The 26,453-nt window shown below is 40.8% G+C and overlaps 1 protein-coding gene across 1 annotated transcript in view; it reads right to left on the bottom strand.

Annotated features, from left to right (window-relative positions):
- The window catches only part of LOC130295746 (uncharacterized), a 47,501-nt gene extending 21,710 nt beyond the window's left edge, over positions 1-25,791 (bottom strand). The window contains exons 1-8 of the mRNA XM_056546810.1: positions 25,128-25,791; positions 24,565-24,829; positions 23,191-23,338; positions 17,582-17,762; positions 14,331-14,433; positions 3,074-3,696; positions 2,545-2,809; positions 1,546-1,693 (exon numbers count right to left, since the gene is read on the bottom strand). Coding sequence (XP_056402785.1) covers positions 1,546-1,693; positions 2,545-2,809; positions 3,074-3,696; positions 14,331-14,433; positions 17,582-17,762; positions 23,191-23,338; positions 24,565-24,829; positions 25,128-25,791 — 2,397 coding nt within the window. The remainder of the gene's footprint in view (positions 1-1,545; positions 1,694-2,544; positions 2,810-3,073; positions 3,697-14,330; positions 14,434-17,581; positions 17,763-23,190; positions 23,339-24,564; positions 24,830-25,127) is intronic.
- Between the last annotated feature and the right edge of the window lie 662 nt (positions 25,792-26,453).

Here is a 26,453-nt window from a genome sequence, read left to right as displayed (position 1 = left end):
AAGGTGGAGAGTACCAAGCCATCATTTCTTTGTGAAGAAGGCAGTACCAGCCCTGCACAATTTTGTGGAAGAGAAGGTGGGCCAGTCCTTGAGCCTGTCGGTGTGTACCAAAGTACACGGCTCCGCCGACGTGTAGAGCTGTAACTATGGTGAGGGACAATACATGTCCTTTACGGCTCACTGGGTGAATGTGGTTCCTGCACAGTCACAACAGCAACATGGCCAGGTTACGCCACCTCCGTCTCCATGCTCTCAGGCAGTTGGTCCTGTGAGAGTGTGCGGCTCCCCCTCCTCATCCTCCACCGTGTCCTCAGCCTCCACTGCACAGACAAGTCTCAGTGGCTTTTCAGTATACCAAGTGTGCAGGGCACGGTGGTATCACGCTGTTCTTCACATGGTTTGCCTTCACGAAAAGGGTCACACAGGGGAGGGACTGCTAAAAGTCATTCATCAAGAAATCAAATCATGGCTTTCTCCCCGACAACAGAAAATGGGAAACATGGTGACTGACAACAGGAAGAACATCTTGTCTGCACCGCGACAAGGAAGCCTGAGACATGCGCCCTGCATGGCACACGTGTTCAAGAGGTTCCTGAAGTGTTACCCCATCTGTAAGACATCCTAACAATGGGAAGGAAACTTTGCATGCACTTCAGCCACTCATACACCGCAAAGCACACCCTCCTTGAGCTGCAGCGTCAGAACGGTATCCCCCAACATAGTCTGATTTGTGATGTTTCCACACGTTGGAATTCCACCCTCCATATTTTGGACCGACTATACAAACAGAAAAAAGCCATCACCGATTTCTTGATGAGCCAAGCAGATAGGGAGACTCCCCTGTGTAACTTCAATGTGAACCAGTGGCAGCTCATACGTGACACCTGTCGTGTGCTCAGGCCCTTTGAGGAAGCCACATTATTAGTAAGTCGCCAGAATTACGGGATGGACAACGTCATTCCACTGCTTCATATCTTACAAAAGATGGTGGAAATAATGGCTGGTCAGGGCACTGGAGACATGGCGCCTACATCTCACGGCCACATGAGCCCTGTGGAGGATGAACTGGAAGAGCTGGCTGTGAGACACTTTCATGTAAACATCAAAGTTTTTTCACCTTAAAACGTGTGTTGTGGGAATCTATTTTTTGCTGTCTATAGATAGATAGATAGATAGATAGATAGATAGATAGATAGATAGATAATAGATAGATATGAGATAGATAGATAGATATGAGATAGATAGATATGAGATAAATAGATATGAGATAGATAGATAGATAGATATGAGATAGATAGATAGATAGATAGATATGAGATAGATAGATAAATAGATAATAGATAGATATGATAATAGATAGATAATAGATAGATATGAGATAGATATGAGATAGATAGATAGATAGATAGATATGATAATAGATAGGTAATAGATAGATATGAGATAGATATGAGATAGATAGATATATGAGATAGATATGAGATAGATGGATCGATAGATAGATAGATAGATAGATAGATAGATAGATAGATAGATAGATCTGACCTTAGAAATCTTTGCGTTGGCTTCTTCAGTGATACCAGAAAGATCAGCGTTGTCTGAGAAGACGTCTACTACACCCATTTTACATAATGTTTCTTTAAGGTTTATAGTACCAGAGACCAAGAATTTGGGGAGGGATAATTCAACTGAACTAGATAAAAAAGAAGAGAAACATAATGATAGATAATATATAATCTGTGCGGATCCTTCATAGCTCTCACACACCCAAATATAGACTGTTCTTATCTGACAGCATCTCTACAGCAGTCAAAAAGAGCAACAAAGATATATAGATATAGTTGCTGGAGAAACTTTGCTGTTTTTTTTTCTATTTTGATGGAAATAAAGTAATGTTTCCATTTATTATAATCAAAAGTTCTTTAACCTTTACTTTTTTGGATTTACCAAAGCTCTGGACCTGATCGCTTCAAGACTGTGAGAACCTACTATTTCCATGTTTTGCTCCTTCTGTGAAAGTGGTGTCGAATCTGTTGATTTTTTAGATAGATAGATAATAGATATGAGATAGATAGATAGATAATAGATATGAGATAGATAGATATGAGATAGATAGATAGATAGATATGAGATAGATAGATAGATAGATAGATATGAGATAGATAGATAGATAGATATGAGATAGATAGATATAGATTGACAGATATGAGATGATAGATAGATATGAGATATATATATATATATATATATATATAAAGATATGAGATAGATAAATATATATATAGACAGATATGAGATAGATAAATATGAGATAGATAATAGATAGATAGATAGATAGATAGATATGAGATAGATAGATAGATAGATAGATAGATATGAGATAGATAGATAGATAGAAAGATAGGAGATAGATAAATATGAGATCGATAAATATGAGATAGATAATAGATAGATATGACATAGATAAATATGAGATAGATAATAGATAGATAGGAGATAGATAGATGGATAGATAGATAGATAAATTATAGATAGATGCCTTACCGCATCTGCATTGATTTTTTCCACTTCATAATTGATTCTTCATTAAAATTCTGTTCTATCTCGGAAAACTTTCCCTCATCTGGCAGAATGAATAAAGCGCTGACATCTCCTTTATAGGGTTTGGTGATCATAATGGCCTCCTTGGTGATGACCACTTTGTACATTCCCGTTCTGGTCATGAAAGGAACCTTCACAGTTGTTGTCTCATTAACATGGAAATCTCCTTCCTTTGTCCATTTCTCATCAAATGACTTTTGCCATTTACCTAGAAAGAAATGAAGCGAAACTTAACATGTGATCATGTGGTTTATGTTACAATAATAGGTGGTACAAATTTGCTAGAGTGGCAGCCCATGCCATGATACCATCTGTCCAACCATCACTGCCAACTAGGGCCCTTTTCAGTGTTTTTCTTCATCTAGACATCATACAATAATCCTCCAAGTGAGCCCCTGAAGGTGGAGGGGGGCCGAATTTACATGACCCTATGCAGTAGGCTACGTGTTACACATTATATGTAAAAGTTTACCTCTGAAATAAATGTAGTTGATGAGGACAAATATGGCGTCCTGGTCTACATTGTCCAGCAGCTCGGTGATCTTGCCATGGGTGTTCTTCTCCACGTAACTATTGATCTGGTTTTTGGCTTCTTCTGTCTTTTTGAAATCAGTAGAAAATGCTTCTGAGTGGTAGAGCCTCTTAGCTTCATCTACGAACGTCTGGAGAATCTTGTGTTCCTCAGAAATAAAGAGAGCGTTCCCACCACTGAGCTGAAGCTCTCTGTCTGCATCATTCAGGAGATGCAGAAGATGGTGGAAGCCTTCATTGATTTCTTTCTCTGAGATCTCAGAAGTGTTAAAACCCAATCCTTCAGTGATCTGTGAGTGGGTCTGAGCCTTAGCACCGAGAGAAAGGAAAGTAAACGCAGTAGAGATACTAATAGGGGAAAAGACGATGTTCTCAGAAGGATGATCCAGAGCTACCTGCCGATACAGATCAAAGGAAAACTTAGAATTGTATGGAGCTATCTTGTGGCAGGATAAGGACTCGTTAACGTGATGGCTATGCTTCCTGCCATCTTTGTGATCATGATCGGCAAAGGTCAATGTGAAAAGTACAACTATTCCCAAACTCATAAAGACTCTCATGCTTCTGAAAGATAAAGAAAAGTATTTTAAAATTAAGTCATCTATATACCTGTTAAAGTAACTCTGCACTAACTACATACTAATGGGAACTATTTAGGCATTTTTGCTTTGGCTCTCAGTAGAAAATGAAGGAAAAGGACCTCAATTAGGGAGGAAGACTAATCATATGATGCATGTGTCTTTACAGCGGAAGAGGTTCTACATGTACAGCTTAGAAGAAAGATGAGACAGAGGGGATATGAAAGAAACTTTTAAATACATAAAGGAAATCAAGAGAGTAAAGGAGGAGAAAAGATTTATTAGAAGAAAAACTACCACACAAGGACATAGTTTTTTTTCTAGAGGGGTAGAAAAGTAATATCAGGAAGTATTACTTTGCTGAGAGAGTAGTGGATGCATGGAATAGCCTTCCTGCAGAAGTGGTAGCTGCAAATACAGTGAAGGAGTTTAGGCATGCATGGGGTAAGCATAAGGCTATCCTTCATTCAAGATAGGGATAAGCATAAGGCTATCCTTCATATAAAATAGAGATAAGCATAAGGCTATCCTTCATATAAGATAGGGATATACATAAGGCTATCCTTCATATAAGATAGAGATAGGCATAAGGCTATCCTTCATATAAGATAGGGATAGGCATAAGGCTATCCTTCATATAAGATAAGGATAGGTATAAGGCTATCCTTCATATAAGATAGAGATAGACATAAGGCTATCCTTCATATAAGATAAGGATAGGCATAAGGCTATCCTTAATTTAAAACAGGACCAGGGACTATTCATAGTATTCTGAATATTTGGCAGACTAGAAGAGATGAATGTTTCTTATCTATTGACGCATATTATGTTTCTGGTGTTTCTTATTTAGTTATATTGCCAGATTTTGAATTACCACATTGTGAAGAATATCTATAAAATACTGCGGTGCCCAAACAGCTGAAAAAATCTTCTTCCCAAGTGTAGAAGATGTCCAACTAATGCCCCAACCCCCTGATGTTTATTAGGCAATATTGATCGGAAAATCACAACTCCAAATATTTGTCATTATCTTTGAAAAAGTGTCTATAGACTGGAGATGATCAATAACTTATCTTCAAGGCATTGTCTAAGGTTAGAAAAACATGGCTGCGTTCTACATGAAACATCAGCCCGTCTGACCATAGATTTCCAATATATCAGCTTAGCTATACCATTGAGGTGAATGGTGCTGAGACTTTAGGTAGGTGTGACATAACCTTTGGGTAGGTGTGACATAACCTTTGGGTAGGTGTGACATAACCTTTGGGTAGGTGTGACATAACCTTTGGGTAGGTGTGACATAACCTTTGGGTAGATGTGACACTGTTATTAAATTAAGGCAGTCATGTTATTCTTATTCTGGACAACTGTAACATTTCTTCATAATAGGTTTAACTTCTATTTGGCATACCCATCACAAGCATTTTATAGACAATTGTTCACGACTACCGTTGGGGCACTGCATTGTAACTGAGAAATTGATACATTAGAGCACTGATCTTATAGATCAATGTACTGTAATACTTACAGTATGCATTATATTGATCAATATAAGCAATTTAATGATTGCTTATAACAGGCTCCAAGGAGGTCCAAAAAAGTTAAATAAAAGTGAAAAATAAATAAATAAATATATATATATATACTAGCTGAGTACCCGGCGTTGCCCGGTTTTTCCTTCCTAATCCTTGTTGGGGAGGAAAATAAACAAAGGAGGAAGCTTTTGACTTCATATCCCGTCCTCATATATTGTTGTCATATCCCGACCTCCTATCCTGTCCTCCTATCCCGACCTCCTATCCCGTCCTCCTATCCTGACCTCCTATCCCCACCCGTAATATGTGTACCAGTTATTGAAATATCTCCAGCCGTACGGAAGTTATGTGGAAACATACATTTCCTATTTATTTGCATGGTACTTGAAACATAAACCCCGACCCTCACAAATGGGGGTAGTTAAGGGTTAAATTAACTATCCTGTAACATGTAACATGTGACCAAGTATTATCGAAATATCTCCAGCCGTTTGGAAGTTATGCAGTAACATATATTTCCCATTGAACTGTATGGGACTTTAAACATAAGCCCCGCCCCTGGCAAATGGGGGTTAGTAAGGGTTAAATCACCTATCCTATGTTTGTTGTTGACATATAAGTAACATGTGTGCGACGTTTCATGTTAATATCTTTAGCCGTTTGGACGTGATGCTGGAACATACATACGCACATACATACATACATACATACACACATACATACATACACACACATACATACACACACACGTTGAGTTTTATATATATATATATATATATATATATATATATATATATATAGTCAGAAAGGAACCAGCACTGTGTTCGGGACTCCAGGTCCAGGTGGGTGCTCTGCTGCTGAGGATAGGACTCAATATCCCATAAATGTCAAACCAAGAAGGAAGAAGCAGCACTCCAAAATGAGCTGAAAAATCGCTGTGGTTTATTCCCCCATCATGTGAATGGTGCTACGTTTCGGTCTTCTCAATGAGACCTTTCTCAAGCCCAAGGGCTTGAGAAAGGTCTCATTGAGAAGACCGAAACATAGCAACATTCACATGATGGGTGAATAAACCACAGCGATTTTTCAGCTCATTTTGGAGTGCTGCTTCTTCCTTCTTGGTTATATATATATATATATATATATAACCAAACATCTTCAATTTTTCCCTTTTTCTATTTTCCACATGAAAATAAATACAATTCAAATACCAAATTATGACATTACAGATCCTGCACAATGACAAATACAAAATATTGCCGAAATACAAAAAATTATGATTTTGTGTCGCATCACATCCCAAAAAATAAAAGTACATAAAAAGAGATTAAAATGTCAATATTATGGAAGAGTACCAGTACTGGTACCAGTATAAACTACAGACCAAGGTGCAAAAAAATCATCAATTACACAGATCTATAGGTGAAAAAAAAGGTCACAACATGACAATGACCGGATTTGTATTTATTTTTTACATTTTGGATTTTTTTTTATAGTAAAATGAAAGATAAATTATCAACATTTTGTATCATTGGAATCGCACTATCCCTTAGAACAAATTTAGCATGTCAGTTTTGCCATATGGTGATATCTAAAAAAAAAAAAAAAAAAACATAATTACCCCACATAAATTGCGCAATTCAAGTTTAATTTAAATTTTTACATTTTTTTTTCTCCAACAAATAATTTTTGGCTTCACAAAATATTAATTGGCAAAATAAAGGGTACCATAAAAAGTACAATTTTTCTCGTAAAATAATAAGCTCTAATACAAATAAAAAATAAAAATGTTAATGGTCTTAGAAGGTTTGGAGGAAGCCAAAAATCAATATGTTTCTCTTTTAGAAGTGAAAGATCACAGCGGTAAAAAGATGCCAAAAAGAGTGCGGACAATTTATTCAATGACTCAGATTGGGAAAAAGTAGAAAGCCACGTCCACATTTTGGATAAAACGCTAAAAGTGATGACAGAAGGAAATTTTGGCGCATGTTTGGCGCACAACATTTATTGATAGAGTGAAATGCATTTCCCCTATACTTTTTTGGGATCTTTTTATAGAGAACAAAACCAAGAAAACTAAGAGAAAAATGCAAAAATCCCAGGATATTGTAAAGATATAAATAACAGATAATATAAGACATCTCCATACTCACAGTCTTGTTGGATCGCCCGCGCTCCTCGCTGACACTTTTCTACAGAATCGCCAGTGACTTTACACAAAGTAAATAGATGCAGCATCGTATTGTGCAAGCCGCGTTCCGTCTAATCATTAACCACGTAACCTCTGGGCCGCAGTTTTACGTTTGCCAAAATCAGTATTAGTCAGTTTAATCTATTTGCTATAGAGTTGTCTCAGCGTAAAACAAGATCCATGCCGTATCTGACTGGGGTTCTTGGAGACCACCGGAGGAGATAATCCTGAGGGCCCCGTCCATCTCTACATCTCATGTCTCATCCACTTTTTATTACATGGAATATTTTATTGTTGACAATCTGCACACGGTACATATCATCAATAGTGTCCAAAAGGTTATTTATTAATCATTCCATAATAGATAGAGCTAAGTGATGAGTGGCTGGCTCCAAAGTCAGTTCTAAATGTGGTTAACCCTTTGTATCATTGGGGCCCAGTCAGTGTCCTATGGGGATTTTCTGGTACCCTGGTGGGCCATTCCAACTCTAGATCTTTGAGCCTGATAAAATCACTACTATACTTCCTCCTATGTAAAATAATATAAGTACTATAATAATGTCTCCTATGTACAAGAATATAACTACTATAATACTGCTCCTATATACAAGAATATAACTACTTTAATACTGCTCCTATATACAAGAATATAACTACTATAATACTGCTCCTATATACAAGAATATAACTACTATAATACTGCCTCCTATATACAAGAATATAACTACTATAATACTGCTCCTATATACAAGAATATAACTACTATAATACTGCTCCTATATACAAGAATATAACTACTATAATACTGCTCCTATATACAAGAATATAACTACTATAATTTTTCTCCTATATACAAGAATATAACTACGATAATACTGCTCCTATATACAAGAATATAACTACTAGAATACTGCCTCCTATATACAAGAATTTAACTACTAGAATACTGCCTCCTATATACAAGAATATAACTACTATAATACCGCTCCTATATACAAGAATATAACTACTATAATACTGCTCGTATATACAAGACTATAACTACTATAATACTGCTCCTATATACAAGAATATAACTACTATAATACTGCTCCTATATACAAGAATATAACTACTATAATACTGCTCCTATATACAAGAATATAACTTCTATAATACTGCTCCCATATACAAGAATATAACCACTATAATACTGCTCATATATACAAGAAAATAACTACTATAATACTGCTCCTATATACAAGAATATAACTACTATAATACTGCCTTGTATATACAAGAATATAACTACTATAATAATGTTCATATACACAAGAATATAACTACTATAATACTGCCTCCTATATACAAAAATATAACTACTATAATACTGCCCCCTTTGTACAGAAATTTAACTACTATAATACTGCTCCTATGTACAAGAATATAACTACTATAATACTGCCTCCTATATAAAAGAATATAAGTACTATAATACTGTCTCCTATGCTCAAGAATATAACTACTATAATACTGCCCCTGTATACAAGTATATAACTACTATAATACTGCTCCTATATACAAGAATATAACTACTATAATACTGCTCCTATATACAAAAATATAACTACTATAATACTGCCTCCTATATATAAGAACATAACTACTATAATACTGCTCCTATATACAAGAATATATCTACTATAATACTGCTCCTAAATACAAGAATATAACTACTATAATACTGCCTCCTATATACAAGAATATAACTACTATAATACTGCCTCCTATATACAAGAATATAACTACTATAATACTGCTCCTATATACAAGAATATAACTAGTACAATACTGCTCCTATATACAAGAATATAACTACTATAATACTGCCCCTGTATACAAGTATATAACTACTATAATACTGCTCCTATATACAAGAATATAACTACTATAATACTGCCTCCTATATACAAGAATATAACTACTATAATACTGCTCCTATATACAAGAATATAACTACTATAATAAAGCTCTAACATATCCTATAAGGTCACCATGTGGTGGTTCATGCTGAAAATTTGACCACAAACTTTTATATCAATAGACAAGATGGCACAAAAAAAAAAGAAGTTGGCACTGGAATGTGCCCAAATGATGAAATGGGTGGAGAAACATTTGCAGAAGCTAACAGCTGGGCATATAAAGGGAATTTGAAAGCCGACTTTCTCAGTTACAAGACTCTCTAACCAGGGGAATGGATGGTGATATTACCAAGCAATGGTAGCAATATATGATTATGTTGTCATTTCAATAAGATATTCTCTTTTTTCATCCTAATCATAGTGGGTGTGCACTATTTTCGCATATCATCTGTTTCTTGTGTTGAATAGTAGTTTGTCGATAGGCGTAGTAGCACCCCTGCAAAAAATATTGTTGCTGAGCCCGCTTTTTTCTTGGTGTCATTACCAAGCAATGGGGCATTCCTCCAGTGGACGTCTTCTCAACCAGGAAGAATGATCTTCTTCCCAGGTTTTTCTTCCTCATCAGGTCGGATGTTCCACACCATCTGGACCGAATGTCAATGAGTTGGAAGCGTCTTCTCCTTTTTCTTATTTCCCACTAGTATCACTCATCTCTAAACTCTTACAGAAGATTGTTTAGGAAAAAGCCGATGTCCTCTCGATAACTCCATATTGGCCAACTAGGACATGGCTTCCTAACTTGCTAAGACTTTCCAGAGGAGAATTATTCAGCCTCCAATTCAGAACAGATCTTCTCATGCAGGATGGTTGTGTACGCCCGAACCTGAACAGCATGTCCCTGACAGGTTGGCGACTGAGAGGAGATCCTCAGGAGCTCCTGGTTTCTCATCCTCAGTCACAGAGACTATTCTAATGGCCAATAGAATCAAGAAAGTCTTTCATTTATGGTGTTCTGCAAAATAAATTCTAACACCTAAAGTTCCTGATGTTCTCTTCTTGCTAGAAGTAGGCTACGGCAAAGGTCTTAAAGAGGTACTCCACTCCTAGACATCTTATCCCCTATCCAAAGGATAGGGGATAAGATGACTGATGGCAGTGGTCCGGCCGCTGGGGACCCCCGTGATCTCTGCTGTGTCACCCCAGTCATCCAGTGCCAGAGCGAACTTTGCTCTGTGCTGGATGACTGGTGATGCGGGGCGGAGGCTCATGACATTGCCACCACGCCCCCTCAATGCAAGTCTATGGGAGGGGCATGATGCCACGTGGCGACATTGCCACCACGCCCCTTCCCATTGTCTGGCATTGAGGGGCTGGAGCCGGGATATCACGATACTCCGGCCCCTGTATCATGAGTCATCACGCACAGAGCAAACTTAGCTCCGTGCAGTGTTGACTCGGAGTGCTGCAGGAGAGATTGCTGGGGTCCCCAGCAGTGGGACCCCAATGATCAGACATCTTATCCCCTATCCATTGGATAGGGGATATGATGTCTAGGGCGGAGTACCCCTTTAAGGGTTGGACCCCCTGCGATCTTAAACTTTGGATAGGGGATACGTTTTTCTGCATATACCTAGTTATTTATGGTATTGCTACTAATTCTCATCTGTCCTATAGGTATAAGGTATCTGTCAGATCCCACAAAAGAAAAACATTTACATGTTACTTAGTACCTAATCCTGACCATGCACATGTAATTTTTATTCCTCTATCACCCATTTTTATTATTAAAATTCCTCTTTTCTTTAGCTCACAGTGTTAGAAATCCTTTTGGGGGAAGGGGACGTTTCCCTCCCTTGTGGTGGTGGCAGGTCATTGGTGTGTTTGCTCATGCAGCTGTAAGGCTGAGCGCTCTGGTCCGTGCTCCGGGACAGGAGCGCTCACAGCCTTGTCCCTCTGCCGGTGCCCCGGTCAGATGTGCTGACCGGGAGCGCACCGATGTCTCCCCGTCCGGTGGGGATGCGGTTCGCGTGGTGGGACGCTCCCGCACGCGCACCGCATCCCATACTCCTTATCATGCTCCCGTTCCTGCCGCGCCTCCCTCCGGCGATGCCCTGTCCCTGCGCACGCGGCCCCGCTCTCTAGGGCGTGCGTGCGCCGGGCTTCTTAAGTTTAAAGGGCCAGAGTACCAATGATTGGTGCCTGGTTCAAATTGTTAATTTAGGGCCAAACTATTTAGCTGTCCAGCCCCTTCCTGCCCTCGCCGGATCTTTGTTGCTGTAGTGCCCTAGAGAAAGCATTTTTTGTATTCCCTGCCTGTTGCTGAACCCGTTGCTATTGACTACCGCCTGAGAACTGTTGCCGCCTGCCCTGACCTTTTGCTACGTCTGACCTTGCCTCTGCCTGACCCTTCTGTACCGTACCTATCTCAGCTGCCAGAGAGGTTGAGTCACTACTGGGTGGAATGACCTGGGGGTTACCTGCGGCAGCAAGTCCATCCCGCTTTGCGGCGGGCTCTGGTGAAAACCAGTAATCCCTTAGACTCCGTTCCCCTGGTACGGCCCACATCATCACCTCTCTGGCATAGAGGATCCACCACCTGCCTCCGCTACCAGCTACCAGTCCGGATCCTGACAGTAAGATCCGGCCATGGATCCCGCTACCTAGCCTCTACCTAGCCTCTCGCATCTCACAACCATTGTCGCCCAGCAGTCGCAGCAGATTTCCCAGCAAGGTCAACAGCTGGCTCAGTTGACCGCCATGTTGCAGCAACCCCTGCCAGCTCAGCAGCAACCGTCACCCCCGCCTGCACCTGCTTCACCACCACTGCCAGCTGCCACCTCCAGCTCCCGAATCCGCTTGTCCATGCCGGCCAAGTATGACGGTGATCTCAATCTGTGCCACGGATTTTTGTCGCAATGCTCCCTCCATCTTGAGATGTTGGACGACCAGTTCCCCTCTGAGCGTGCCAAGGTGGCGTTTGTAGTCAGCCTGCTATCTGGGAAGGCCCTGGCCTGGGCTACACCACTTTGGGACCGCAACGATCCTGCCACTGCAAGTGTCCAGAATTTATTCCTGGAATTTCGTAGTTCTTTGAGGAGCCAGCCCGGGTTTCCTTGGCAGAGACTGCATTATTGAACTTGACCAGGGGAGTTCTTCAGTGGGTGATTACGCCATCAGCGCCATTAGCCGCACGAGAAATGCTTACCTCCCTGGGTGATCTCATCCACTTGGCCAGCAGGATTGATTTGCGTTTCGCTGAGAGACGTGAGGAACTTCTTCAGGATAAAGGAAGTGCTTGCCCCAAACGCTATCCTCATTTGATTCCTGTCTTCCTGCATCCACCGCAACCCTCTACTGGGCCTCCCGCCGAGGAAGACATGCAGGTGGATCCGTCTCGTATGACCACTCAAGAGAGGAACCGCCGCAGAAACGAGAACCTCTGTTTGTACTGTGCTAGTACAGAGCACTTCCTAAAAGACTGTCCTCTCCGTCCACCGTGCCAAGGAAATGCGCGCACCTAGTTAATGTTGGAGAGGCATTGCTAGGTGTGAATACCACCTCTCCACGGCTTACTGTATCCGTGTGGATTTCAGTATCTTCCAAGACATCCTTTGCTGCTACTGCCTTTCTGGATTCCGGCTCTGCCGGAAACTTCATAGACGCCTCCCTGATCAGCAAGTTCAACATCCCTGTCGTTCGTCTGCAAAAGTTCTTCATCTCTACTGTCAATGGAGAGAGACTTGACGGCACTGTGCAGTTTCGTACTGAGCCCCTCCAGATGGATGTTGGAGTCCAGCATTCAGAGAAATTGGAGTTCTATGTGTTACCTCACTGCACCTCTGAACTTCTTTTAGGACTTCCCTGGCTCCAGCGCCACTGTCCCATTCTGGATTGGTCCTCCGGAGAGGTCCGAAGTTGGGGTTCTTCTTGTTTCGGCAGATGTTTCAAGCCGGTTCAAGCCAAGTCTGCACCTGTTGTCTCTCCTCCTCCAGTCCTGCCTGAACTATATATAGACTTTGCGGATGTTTTCTCTAAGAAACAAGCAGAGGTGTTGCCTCCACACAGGCCATATAACTGCCCCATTCACTTGCAGCCTGGTACCACTCTGCCTAGGGGAAGGATCTACCCTCTTTCTCCTCCAGAAACTCTCGCCACGTCTGAGTACATTCAGGAGAATTTGCAGAGAGGGTTTATAAGGAAATCCTCCTCTCCAGGTGGAGCTGGATTCTTTTTTGTAACCAAGAAAGACAGCACTCTTCGGCCATGCATTGATTATCGGGGACTTAACAGCATTACCATCAAGAACCATTACCCACTTCCCCTGATTGCTGAACTCTTTGACTGTCTACAAGGCGTCAAGTTCTTCACTAAGTTGGATCTTAGAGGGGCCTACAATCTTATTCAGATTCGAGAGGGTGACGAATGGAAGACCGCTTTTAATACCCGAGATGGTCATTTTGAGTAATTGGTCATGCCCTTCGGACTCTGCAATGCATCTGCCGTCTTCTAAGACTTCGTTATTGACAATTTAAGAGACCTGCTCTATACCAGTGTGGTAGTTTACTTGGATGACATCCTCATATTTTCCTCTAATCTGGATCAACACCGTGCGCATGTCCGCCTTGTACTTTCCCGTCTGAGGAAGAATGCTAAATTTGAAAAGTGCCTGTTTGATTGTACCAGCCTTCCCTTCCTGGGGTACATCATTTCTTCCAAGGGTCTTCAAATGGATCCTGTCAAGCTTTCTGCAGTCCTGGACTGGCCTCGTCCCTCTGGCCTACGGGCCATACAGCAATTTCTAGGTTTCGCTAACTACTACAGACAATTCATTCCTCATTACTCTACCTTTGTGACACCTATCGTGGCCTTGACCAAAAAGATGGCTAATCCCAAATTGTGGCCTCCACAGGCCGAGCAGGCCTTCTGCGCTCTCAATTCTGCCTTTGCCTCTGCTCCAGTCCTATCCAGACCCGATCCCTCAAAACCTTTCTACCTGGAGGTAGACCCGTCCTCCGTGGGAGCAGGAGCCGTGCTCACACAGAAGATCTCTAAGGGTAAAACAGTTTCCTGCGTTTTTTTCTCCAAAACCTTCTCCCCTGCAGAGAGGAATTACTTCATTGGAGACAGGGAACTTTTGGCCATCAAGCTGGCTCTGGAGGAGTGGAGGCACCTACTGGAAGTTTCTGCTAACCCCATTAATATCTACACAGATTACAAGAAACTCTCCTATCTTCAATCCGCACAGAGACTCAACCCCCGCCAAGCTCGCTGGTCTTTGTTTTTGCCCGGTTTAACTACCTGATTCACTTCAGACCTGCAAGTAAGAACATCCGTGCCGATGCCCTTTCCCGCTCCTCTGATGTCACGGGGGTCGAGGTCACACCACAACACATCGTCCCACCAGAGCGTTTGGTCACCGTGGCTCCTGTGGATCTACGCTGCCTTCCTCCGAGGAAAACTTACGTATCTCCCCTTCTTCACCTGAAAGTACTAAAATGGGGACATTCTTCCTTGCTGGCCGGACATCCTGGTATCCGGAAGACCCTTCTGCTCATCTCCAGACAGTATTGGTGGCCGTCCATGGAGAGGGACATAACTGAGTTTGTCCAAGCTTGTGTGGTTTGCGCCCGGGACAAGACTCCTTGCCTGAAACCAGCCGGTTTGCTCCACCCTCTCCCAGTTCCCCAGACCCCATGGTCTCATATCGCCATGGACTTTGTCACCGATCTGCCACCCTCTCATGGCAAGACTGTTGTTTGGGTGGTGGTGGACCGTTTCTCCAAAATGGCACACTTCGTTCCCTTGTCTTCTCTCCCTTCTGCGCCTCAGTTGGCGAGATAGTTCCTTAGCCACATCTTTCGCCTCCACGGTCTACCAACCCATATTGTATCCGACAGAGGGGTTCAGTTCATCTCAAAATTCTGGAGAGCCCTCTGTGGACAACTAAAGATAAAGCTGGACTTCTCATCTTCTTACCATCCTCAGTCCAACGGACAAGTGGAACTTATCAACCAGATTTTGGGAGACTATCTACGGCACTTTGTCTCTTCCCGCCAGGATGATTGGGTGAATCTCCTTCCGTGGGCAGAGTTCTCCTACAACCACAAAGAATGTTCTGCCACTTCTAAGTCTCCTTTCATTTTATTTTTAACAGTAAGTGTTTATTGAAATTTTTTCAATACAATACATACAGAAAGTCAATAGGGAACTGCAGCAATATGATCATGTCGATAAATCAGTAGTACTAAAAGTAATGAGGGTGCTCAAATTACATTCAACACAATCGATAGAATGGCTGACAAGAATATAATTGATACGCACTCAACGCAACTAAGGTAATGTGACATAGATCTTGTGATAAATGAATGGTTGCATTAAGCAATCGCACAATCATATGCTAAATAAACAATTTGACACATATGTAAAGCAGAGAAATAGGAAATCAGAAAGGAAAGAAAAAAAGGGGGGGAATGGCGGAGAAAGAAGGAAGGAAAATGCACAGGAAAAGTAGAGCTTACCTCGTGAGCTGGGGCGACATCACTGGAGAGGGAAATCATGTGCAGATATGTGAGTGGCATTGAAAGAGATGAAGAGAATGTCAAGGGCATGTGGATGTGGTGGCTCTAGAGTCAGTACCTTCCAGATGTTGGGTTCTTAAGTCAGGCAAGTCTCCTTTCTTTGTGGTGTATGGCCGCCACCCTTTGCCGCCTCTGCCCTTGTCTACCTCCTCCGGAGTTCCAGCTGTGGACGAATTAGTACAGGACTTTTCTGCCATATGGCGAGAGATGCATCTCTCTCTTCTCCAGGCCTCAGCCCGCATGAAAATCCACACGGACAAGAAACGTCTGGTCCCTCCAGTTTTCGTCCCGGGAGACAAGGTGTGGTTGTCCGTCAAATTTGTACGTTTTAAGATCCCAAGTTATAAATTGAGCCCCTGCTATTTGGGTCCTTACAAGGTCAAGAAAAGGATCAACCCTGTGTCCTATCAACTCCATCTCCCTCCTTCTCTCCGGATTTCCAACAGCTTCCATGTGTCCCTTCTGAAACCTGCCATATTTAATTGCTACTCCCCCAAGGATCTTCCTCCTACCCCAGTCTCTGGTACCTCAGATGTGCCTATATCAGCTGCCAGAGAGGTTTAGTCACTACTGGGTGGAACGACCTGGGGGTTACCTGCAGCAACAAGTCCATCCCGCTTTGTGGCGGGCTCTGGTGAAAACCAGTAATCCATTAGACTCCGTTCCCCTGGTACGGCCCACATCATCCCCTCTCTTGCACAGAGGATCCAACACCTGCCTCCGCTACCAGCTACCAGTCCGGATCCTGACAGCAGCATTGTCCATGAGTCATCTCTTGTCCATGACCCATGGACAAGCCTAATGCTGCTGCAGGACTGGTTAGTGTCCCAGTAGTCATGGGGACCCCTAGTGGTGGGAGTTTTAGGAGTCCTTCTCTTTATTGAAGATGACCTTCTCTACGTTACATCCATTTCCACTTATGCGAGATACCCACAAAGACTTTTGTGTATATGGGACAAAGCAAAAACACATAAAATGAGGCTCATTGATTTTAGGGACAGCTGGACCATTTTCTAGTGGTTTAAATACCAAGACCCTGGTGGCCAGTGGTTTGGTGGCTCATGTGGCCCATAATGTCCAAGGTTTTGATTACTGCCGACTACTTTCTGAATTTCTTGTAAGCTTCAAGCCCTTACTCTTCTTCCTGTTCTCTAAGCTTTTCCCTCCTTTACCGCAGGAGGGCCGTCAACTGATAGCTGTTCCCTTTCTTGGGAACAACAGAGCGTTATGTTTGCCCACTTGCTAATGGAGAAGAGGGACACTAGGGGGGTTACTGATTTGTCCAGTATTTAATTCTTCTGACATAAAGAATCCATAAAAAATTCCCCAATTATTGTAAAAAAACAACTACATACTAAATTACAATATTGCATACAATAATTAAAAATATAAAAATGTCAGTATAAAGGAACAGATTAAGAGGATACTCCCTGATTTGTTAATTTATTTGATTGTATACATTACTGTAATTTAATAACGTTTTTTCATAATAATAATTAAAATTTTTATGGTTTCTTAGGATTTTTGTAGAGTTTAGGGCCCCTTTCTGGTATTCTATGGGCCACCTGTTGATGTTATTATTTATAGAGTAATATAAAAATTTAATAGACAAAATATACAAACTATGATATTTTATTGGAGGAAAGTCTTCGAGAGAATCATTTCTGGGGATTGATGATTCTTCCAGCAAAAAGAACACTTTTAGTTGTGTGGTCATACAATGTAAATATGAAAGGACGGATAAATTCCACACGAGGAGGAAGCATAATGGGGATAATCTCGAGTGCTGTGGAGCCGGCCGCTTCTGTCCCCTTCTCATCCACACTGATCACAACTTTATGGATGGCCTATAGGGGGGGGGGTGAGAAAAAAAAAATTTGTTATATAGAATGAAGATATATAGATAGATATTAGAGAGGTGATAGATAGAAAAGTTATAGACAGATAGATAGATAGATAGATAGAAAACACCACGCATCTACCTTTGCCAAGAGATCCCATCAGTGAAATCTGGTCACATATCAAATCATTTCTTCATGTTGCTTTACAAAATGGTTTAATTTACAAACAATTATATGACTATGTTTTTGTACCTTTTCCCATAACACCATTACTATATCTACTGCCCAAGATACACAAGTCGCTGGAGAACCCCCCCCCCCCCCCCCCCCCCCCCCCCCCCCCCGGAAGACCGATTGTCTCCGGGACGGGTTCGTTTACCAGCAGACTGTCTATCTTTGTGGACCAAATATTATATCCATTTGCCATGAAATCTAGATCCTACTTGCATGATACTTCAGATTTTTTTGGGCAAAATTGCAGATATTACTGTTCCGGAGAATACAATTATTGCTTCTTTAGATGTGGCCAGTCTGTACACCTCCATCCCACATGATGGAGGTGTACAGACTCTGAAGTCAACTATTGAAAATGCATTTTCAGGTCCAAAAACCACCTTCATTATTATGTGATTATAGCTGGTGTTGCAGAACAATTGTTTTCTGTTTAACAATGTATACTACCTGCAGACCTCGGGCACGGCCTTGGGGACCAAGGTGGCACCTACTTACGCCAACGTATACATGGCCGTGCTCGAGGAAAGTTTTGTCTATGTGTCCCTCCACTCCAGCAAATTGCTGGGGTGGTGGCAATACATTGACGATATTTTTCCTATTTGGGCTGGGACTATGTTTGATTTGGAATTTTTTTACACCTACCTTAACTCTATTACACCTAACATTCAAATTACTTTGACCTCTTCTTCATTACAACAAGAAAGTAAATCTAAAATACTAACACTAGCTCGCCAAACATTGATTAAAAACCCTTGACAAAAAACAGCCAGTGTTTTAGTATACAAACTAAAACACTATCTTACCTGTACTTCTGATTTTGTTATCTATGTCCTGATGTTTCCGTGTTGTCTCATCTATGTGGGTGAGACGACATGGGACTTCAGGAATAGATTCAATCACCATCGGTACACGGTACGAGAAAAGAGATTGGACCTACCATTTTCCAAGCACTGGTGGATGCCAAACATTTTGAGCAGGTTCTTAAATTTATGTTGATTGACCACATTCCCCCCCCCCCCCCCCCTTAAGAGAGGGGGGGCAGGACAAGTATGTTGAAACGTTGGGAATTAGAATGGATTTTTAGACTTCAATCTTTGTGCCCTATGGGCCCCAACGTTGATTTTACTGTTTCTCCACAAGTATATAGCTCTTGATAATCCCCTTGGTTCCATATACACTTGATGTACATTTAGACGTGTATTTGTGACCTTTTTCTAAGTCTTTGCAATTTGTACCATTTATTATTTATATTTTTTCACTTTCTTTTTTTTCAGGACATGGGAGACAGAATCGGTTGCCCTCCTCTTATTTGGTCTGTTGTTGAACTTTATATATTACTCTGTCACTCTTTTTCTTCTCTCGGAGGCTAAAAGGACTGCCAACCAACTTGGCTCAATTTATTAATATTTTTTCTTGCAAGGTGGTGTCACCTGCCATTAATAAATAAATACCTTTAATATGGGACTTTGTTATGACTGTTTGTGTGAGTATCCAGTGTAGCCCCCGCGGTGGTAGTACCACCAGTCCCGGATGTGGTCCCTCTTCCCACCCGAATGACCACTCAGGGGTACATTGGGTTGACCCCATGTGGACAGATAGGTTTCGCAGTATGCATATTATATGGTGCACTGAGTCGGGTTTAGTGGTTCCACGGGAGTTGTCTTGGGGTTATAGCTACAGATATGACTGGCATGACTGTAATTATAGTCCCTTACTTATTTGTCTAGTGACTTTATACTGGGCTTGTGACACTTTACTTTATTAATACACTGTAACAAAACTACCCTTGGGGTAGTAAGAGGCCAATTACCAATGATAATACACTAAATTGGATCAAAGAAAACACTTCTTAGTCCTCAGTGTCTTATCATCAGTAATGAGTGTGCAATAGACATTCGACACTATGTCATATAAGAGACTGCCAGCTGGTATGATATAATTTGCTATTTAATATAAATATGAAAATAAATGGATATGCAATATCTGGAAATCAGACCCCACAGGGCCCTTGTGGTTAATAGGCTGACTCCAGAATACCAATATCAGTATAATAGATATGATAAGATATGTACAGATAAAATGCAATTACTAAAAATTCAGTCCACCTGCTATGAAAAATTATCTCTCAAACTGGATGACCTATAGAAAAAATTGTCAAAATGGATGGTATATTGTCCCCAATATATTATTGCAAGATTAGGTGTATGATATTTCAGTTCAGTTCAATTTATCCTGTAAACAAATGTATCTGATCCAATAGATGTAACTATTCCTGTAAAGTAATATTCATATGGCCACGAAAAATAAATCCAAATTCAAATCTGTAAAATGAAATTATATCCAATCTATAGAGACATGTCCAGATTCAGCGATCCTGTCAGAAGAAAAATTTGGCACTTCGTGCCACTCACCACTCCTGGATTTTGGTGGAGGTGTAGCGTCGGTAAAATATTCTCTGTTTCCGAGGCGGCGACACCCGTATAACGGAGTCTAGCCGCTATGGGGAAGCTGTCCCTCCAGTCTGTTCGTCCCGCTCTCAGTCAGCGCTGTCTTGCACCCGGTGGCGTGTGACGTCCGTGCACGTGGTTAGCTGGTTGCAGGTCAGCTGGTTGCAGGTCAGCTGACCTCTGATGGTATCAGGCACCTAGGATGAACCAGATATTTAGAGGGTCTGCTGGTTCCTATAATCCTTCTGCCACCTTATTCAAGGTATGGCAGATTTGGGGGTGATGGTAATAGTCCATGCAGTGGCCTCTTCCCAAATTAAGGGATCTCTGATGCACAGTTTAGAAAACGCAGGTGGACCGCACCTTAGTGTGATCTCAGTGCAAAAATAAAACACAATAAAACCAAACGCGTTTCGGGGTACACATAGGAAACAGAGAATATTTTACCGACGCTACACCTCCACCAAAATCCAGGAGTGGTGAGTGGCACGAAGTGGCAAATTTTTCTTCTGACAGAATCGCTGAATCTGGACATGTCTCTATAGATTGGATATAATTTCATTTTACAGATTTGAATTTGGATTTATTTTTCGTGGCCATATGAATATTACTTTACAGGATTAGTTACATCTATTGGATCAGATACATTTGTTTACAGGATAAATTGAACTGAACTGAAATATCATACACCTAATCTTGCAATAATATATTCGGGACAATATACCATCCATTTTGACTATTTTTTCTATAGGTCATCCAGTTTGAGAGATCATTTTTCATAGCAGGTGGACTGAATTTTTAGTAATTGCATTTTTGGTAATTGCATTTTATCTGTACATATCTTATCATATCTATTATACTGATATTGGTATTCTGGAGTCAGCCTATTAACCACAAGGGCCCTGTGGGGGCAGATTTCCAGATATTGCATATCCATTTATTTTCATATTTATATTAAATAGCAAATTATATCATACCAGCTGGCAGTCTCTTATATGACATAGTGTCGAATGTCTATTGCACACTCATTACTGATGATAAGACACTGAGGACTAAGAAGTGTTTTCTTTGATCCAATTTTGTATTTTTAACCCTTGAGTGTTTAACCCTTGCCCTTTTCCATTTTTGATAATACACTAAACCCCAGGGCCTAAGCCCAGGGTATGAAACCCCTATTGCTTACCCCTAAAATTTAACTTTTATTGAGTACTAATAAAATCTCCCAAAAATAAAGATTTAAAACTGATACCAGGTGTACCAAGTGCTTATATCAGAATTGAGAGAATAGTCACCGCTATTTCTCCAGAACTAGCCCTGCAGTGGCTATTTATGTAGAGGGTAACACACTGGTATCACTTAAACACAAACACTATTACCGCCTCTACATGTTTCGCCGCCTCCGCGGCTTTCTCAAGAGGCAATGGTGGCAATGGCCATTTAGGTGTGTTATCATTTATACACTATCTCGCAGTATATTACTATTTTCTTCTAGTGTTTAATTTGTTCCCATACTATCTGCCAATGTCTAATATGGCCGCCATCCCTTCAGACCCCATGTAAGCATGCGCAGGTCTGACGCGAGCCTGCGACCTTTGGTAACTTATAGTCTGCCTTTGTCTTCCTTTGATATTGGCCTCCTTATGCCCCGTGAGCGCGCCGATGCTGGTGCATGGAGTATGACGCGACAGTGAGCACAACCCGCCTCGTAGTCCCACAAGCCGGCATATACCCATGGGACGAGAGACGCGCTGAAATCGAGTCTTCTATTGATCACTATGATACTGTATCTAGGTGAGCGCAACCGAGCCCGCCCCCTCTCCTGTTAGTTACTTATGGCTTATACGGCAATGTAACACTAATTCTTCACTTATATATTTTCACTGTTTTTATACTGCTGTATACACTGATCTTATATACACCTGTAAAGTAGTATGATCTATATTTCCTTCCACACTATGTATAACATGTTTTGGGTAAATTGTATATACTGTTATTCTTTTGTCACTATATTGTTACTATTAAGTTGTAATTGTCTACTAGTGTTGAGCACGAATATTCGTAATGTGAATTTTTATTGCGAATATCGGCACTTCGCGATCTTGTGAATATTTAGAATATAGTGCTATATATTGGTAATGACGAATATTATTTTTTTTCTGTTTTTTTTTTACATGCACATTTTTATGCTAATTTCCCATGCAAATTTTCTCATGGAAATAAAAGTGAACAAATATAACGAATATGCAAATTTTCTGAATATAGGACAAATAATCGTCAATATATTCGCAAAATATCGTGAATTCGAATATGGCCCCTTCTGCTCATCACTATTGTCTACCACATATATATCACCATTATGTCACATGCCTTTGTGCTTGAAACGTTGCTACCTTGGAATGGAATAAAGTTACTTAACTTCACCGTAGTTACTAGGCTCCAGACCTGAACCATACTAGCTACTTGCACCAAACTACTGTTGGACTGATGTACTGCCTGCCTTGGATATTCGTTAGATAGATAGATATGAGATAGATAGATAAACAGGAGATATATAGATGGATGGATAGATAGATATGAGATAAATAGATAGATAGATAGAAGATAATAGAAAGATAGACAGATAGATAGATAGATAGATAGATAGATATGAGATAGATATATATGAGATAGATATATATGAGATAGATAGATATGAGATAGATAGATATGAGATAGATAGATAGATATATATGAGATAGATAGATAGATCTGACCTTAGAAATCTTTGCGTTGGCTTCTTCAGTGATTCCAGAAAGATCAGCGTTATCTGAGAAGACGTCTACTACACCCATTTTGCTTAATGTTTCTTTAAGGTTTATAGTACATGAGACCGAGAATTTGGGGAGGGATAAGTCCACCAACCTATGAGAAAAGAACAACAGAATTACAGATAATTGATTCACTAAGAATGTTGGGTTTTTATCAGAGTGAAATGTTGTTTCTGACTTGCAGGATTCCCCTCTATTTACTTTGGGGATTCACAGATTCACATATCGGAAAAGTTTTCTGAGCAGCTTTTTCTTGGTGAACATTTCCAGCCATTTATTCGCAGGATTTTCTGTGAGAACACGCCCCTATTCTGACTGACCAAGCCCCTTTTCTGACAGGATACGCCCATTGAAGATTCATTTTGGCGCTTAGCACCACACATTCTGGCACAGACACACATATTAGATTGGGGTTATTCCAAACCTGTGCAGGGGATAAGTTGACCAGTTGCCTATAGCAACCAATCAGATCGCTTCTTATTTTTAAAAAGACCTCTGCAAAATAAAAGAAGTGATCTGATTGGTTATTATGGCCAACTTATCCTCTGCACTGATTTTGATAAATCTCTCCAAATATGCAGATTCCTTCCAGAGTATAAACAGTTGTTTCTTCTTTCCCACAAAACATATTAACAATCCATCACGTGCAATACATAGAATCCCCCGTGACACATCGTTCAGTCCCATCCCGGGACCTCAAAAATGATCTGGGGGTGAACTGAAACGTCACATCATGTTGCGTGCTTGGATTAAAGGGGTTTTTCAGGAATCAAAACAGGACTTTTTTCTTTCAAAGACCGCACTTTGTTTGTCTCCACAATGGGTGTGATATTACAACTTGGCTCCATTCATTTCAATGAAACTGAGCTGCAGAAGCACAACCAACCTGGAGACAGACAGGGAGAGGTTTTTGAAAGAAAAAAGGCCTGTTTTGATTCCTGGAATACCCCTTTAATCATCAATTGGTGTCCTGCAGTAATGGATGGATAAATTGCTATATATATAATAGATAGATATGAGATAGATAGATATGAGATAGATAGGAGATGGATAGATAGATAGATACTACATGGATAGATACTACTTTAAAAAAAGTTACTCTCGTACTAGCATGGAGGATTATTGATCAGGCACCAGAAGATTATATGTCAGGAAAACTCCCAGGACTCAAAATTGTAGTGTAAAGGGTGGAATAAAGAAGTGCCTTTATTGTATCATTGTTGAGTCGCTGGAATATAATGGAATTCAGACATTTTTATTTACTTTTTCAAATACCTTTTTGAGTGCTGGAGTTTTCCATTTAGATAAACCATATCTTACCGTATGTTCAGTGCGTTCTTCCATTTCATAATTGATTCTTTATGAAAGTTCTGTTCTACCTGAGAAAACTTCCCCTCATTTGGCAGGATGAACATGGCACCGGCATCTCCTTTATAGGGTATGGAGACCACGGTGGCCTCGTCAGTGAAGGCAACATGGTACATTCCTGTTCTGTGCATGAAAGGAACCTTCACTGTTGTGTTCTCATTGACATGAAAATCACCTTCTTTTGTCCATTTTTCATCAAATGGTTTCTCCCATTTCCCTAGAAAGACATGAAAAAAGGAACAATATGTGACTATTGTATAGAAGGGCTGAGCTGGGACATTATATAAAGGACTTACTGGGGTAGAATTAAACATTGGCCTATGTGCTAGTGCAGCAACCCTTGGAAAAGGATGAGAACCATGAAGAGTTATTTATTCAGTGTTTTCCATCATCTTAGATGTTTTGGAATACTTCTTTAACAAGCCCCCAGGGCACTGGTGATTGGGTAGGGGATCAACATGTGCATTACCTTTTAGGATGGACAATGTGTAATGTGTCATAATATAAGGAATTACCTCTAAAATAAATGTAGTTAATAAGGACAAATATGGTGTCCTGGTCTACACTGTCCAGCAGTTCAGGGATCTTGCCATGGGTGTTCTTCCCCACATAACTATTGATCTGGTTTTTGGCTTCTTCAGTATTTTTGAAATCAGTAGAAAATGCTTCTGAGTGGTAGAGCCTCTTTGCTTCATCTAAGAATGTCTGGAGAATCTTGTGTTCCTTGGAAATAAAGAGAGCGTTCCCACCACTGAGCTGAAGCTCTCTGTCTGCATCATTCAGGAGACGCAATAGATGGTTAAAGCCTTCATGAATTTCTTGCTCTGAGATCTCAGAAGTGTTAAAACCCAATCCTTCAGTGATCTGTGAGTGGGTCTGAGCTTTAGCACCGAGGGAAAGGAAAGCAAACGCAGTAGAGATACTAATAGGAGAAAAGACGATGTTCTCGTGAGGATGATCCAGAGCTACCTGCCGATACAGGTCAAAGGAAAACTTAGAATTGTATGGAGCTAGCCTGTGACAGGCTAAGGACTCATTATGGTGATGGCCGTGTTTGTGATCATGTTGATCATCCTGGTGTTCATGGTGATCATCCTGGTGTTCATGGTGGCCCTCCTCATGATGAGCAAAGGCCAATGTGAAAAATACAACTACTCCCAAAAACAAAGAGATCCTCATGTTTCTGAAAGACAAAGAAAATTATATTCTATTTCATTCTGGTTTTGTTGACTGTAAGTAATTAAAACAACGTCATCTATATACCTTCAACTATTATGCTCCAGCTACCACCTAGTTATGGAGTTTACAATGAGAAAATTTTGCTTTGGTGCCAAAAAGACTTTGTTACTTTAACTAGGCTGCCGAATATTGAATGGCCCTCTTGAGAAGTCCCCTATATAGTGTTTTCTTGTTAGCAGTGTGGTTGACTGTGTAAGTTATTGAAAAGTAAAATGGAAATTTACCATAGCATATTGTGTTGCAAGAGAGAAGTCACACAAAGTCATCAACAAACAGTATCAAATGTGTGGGCTTATTATTGAGAAACGGATTGTCTAGTATCCAAAATACAAATGTGAAGAACAGATCAGACCCACCTAAGAAAGTCAGAGAGAAAAACAATATACCAGGGGAACACCATGGACACATTCAACGGGGAGGACCGAGACAAAAGAGAAAGACAGACAAGACCAACATAGGGAGGGAGATAAGAGGGCAAAATAAAAAGAAGCAGAGAACCTACATATAGTAAGGCAAAGGCAATTACTATCGAGAAGGGACTTCCAAATCAGCTATCCACAGTTGTCAAGTCTTCTCAAACTGTGTCTGGGTATCCTTAAAGA

Source organism: Hyla sarda, chromosome 11 (assembly GCF_029499605.1).
Source record: "Hyla sarda isolate aHylSar1 chromosome 11, aHylSar1.hap1, whole genome shotgun sequence".
Classification (NCBI taxonomy): Eukaryota; Metazoa; Chordata; class Amphibia; order Anura; family Hylidae; genus Hyla; species Hyla sarda.
Note: the sequence above shows the minus strand (reverse complement) of the source record. Positions and strands in the feature narration are given on the sequence as shown.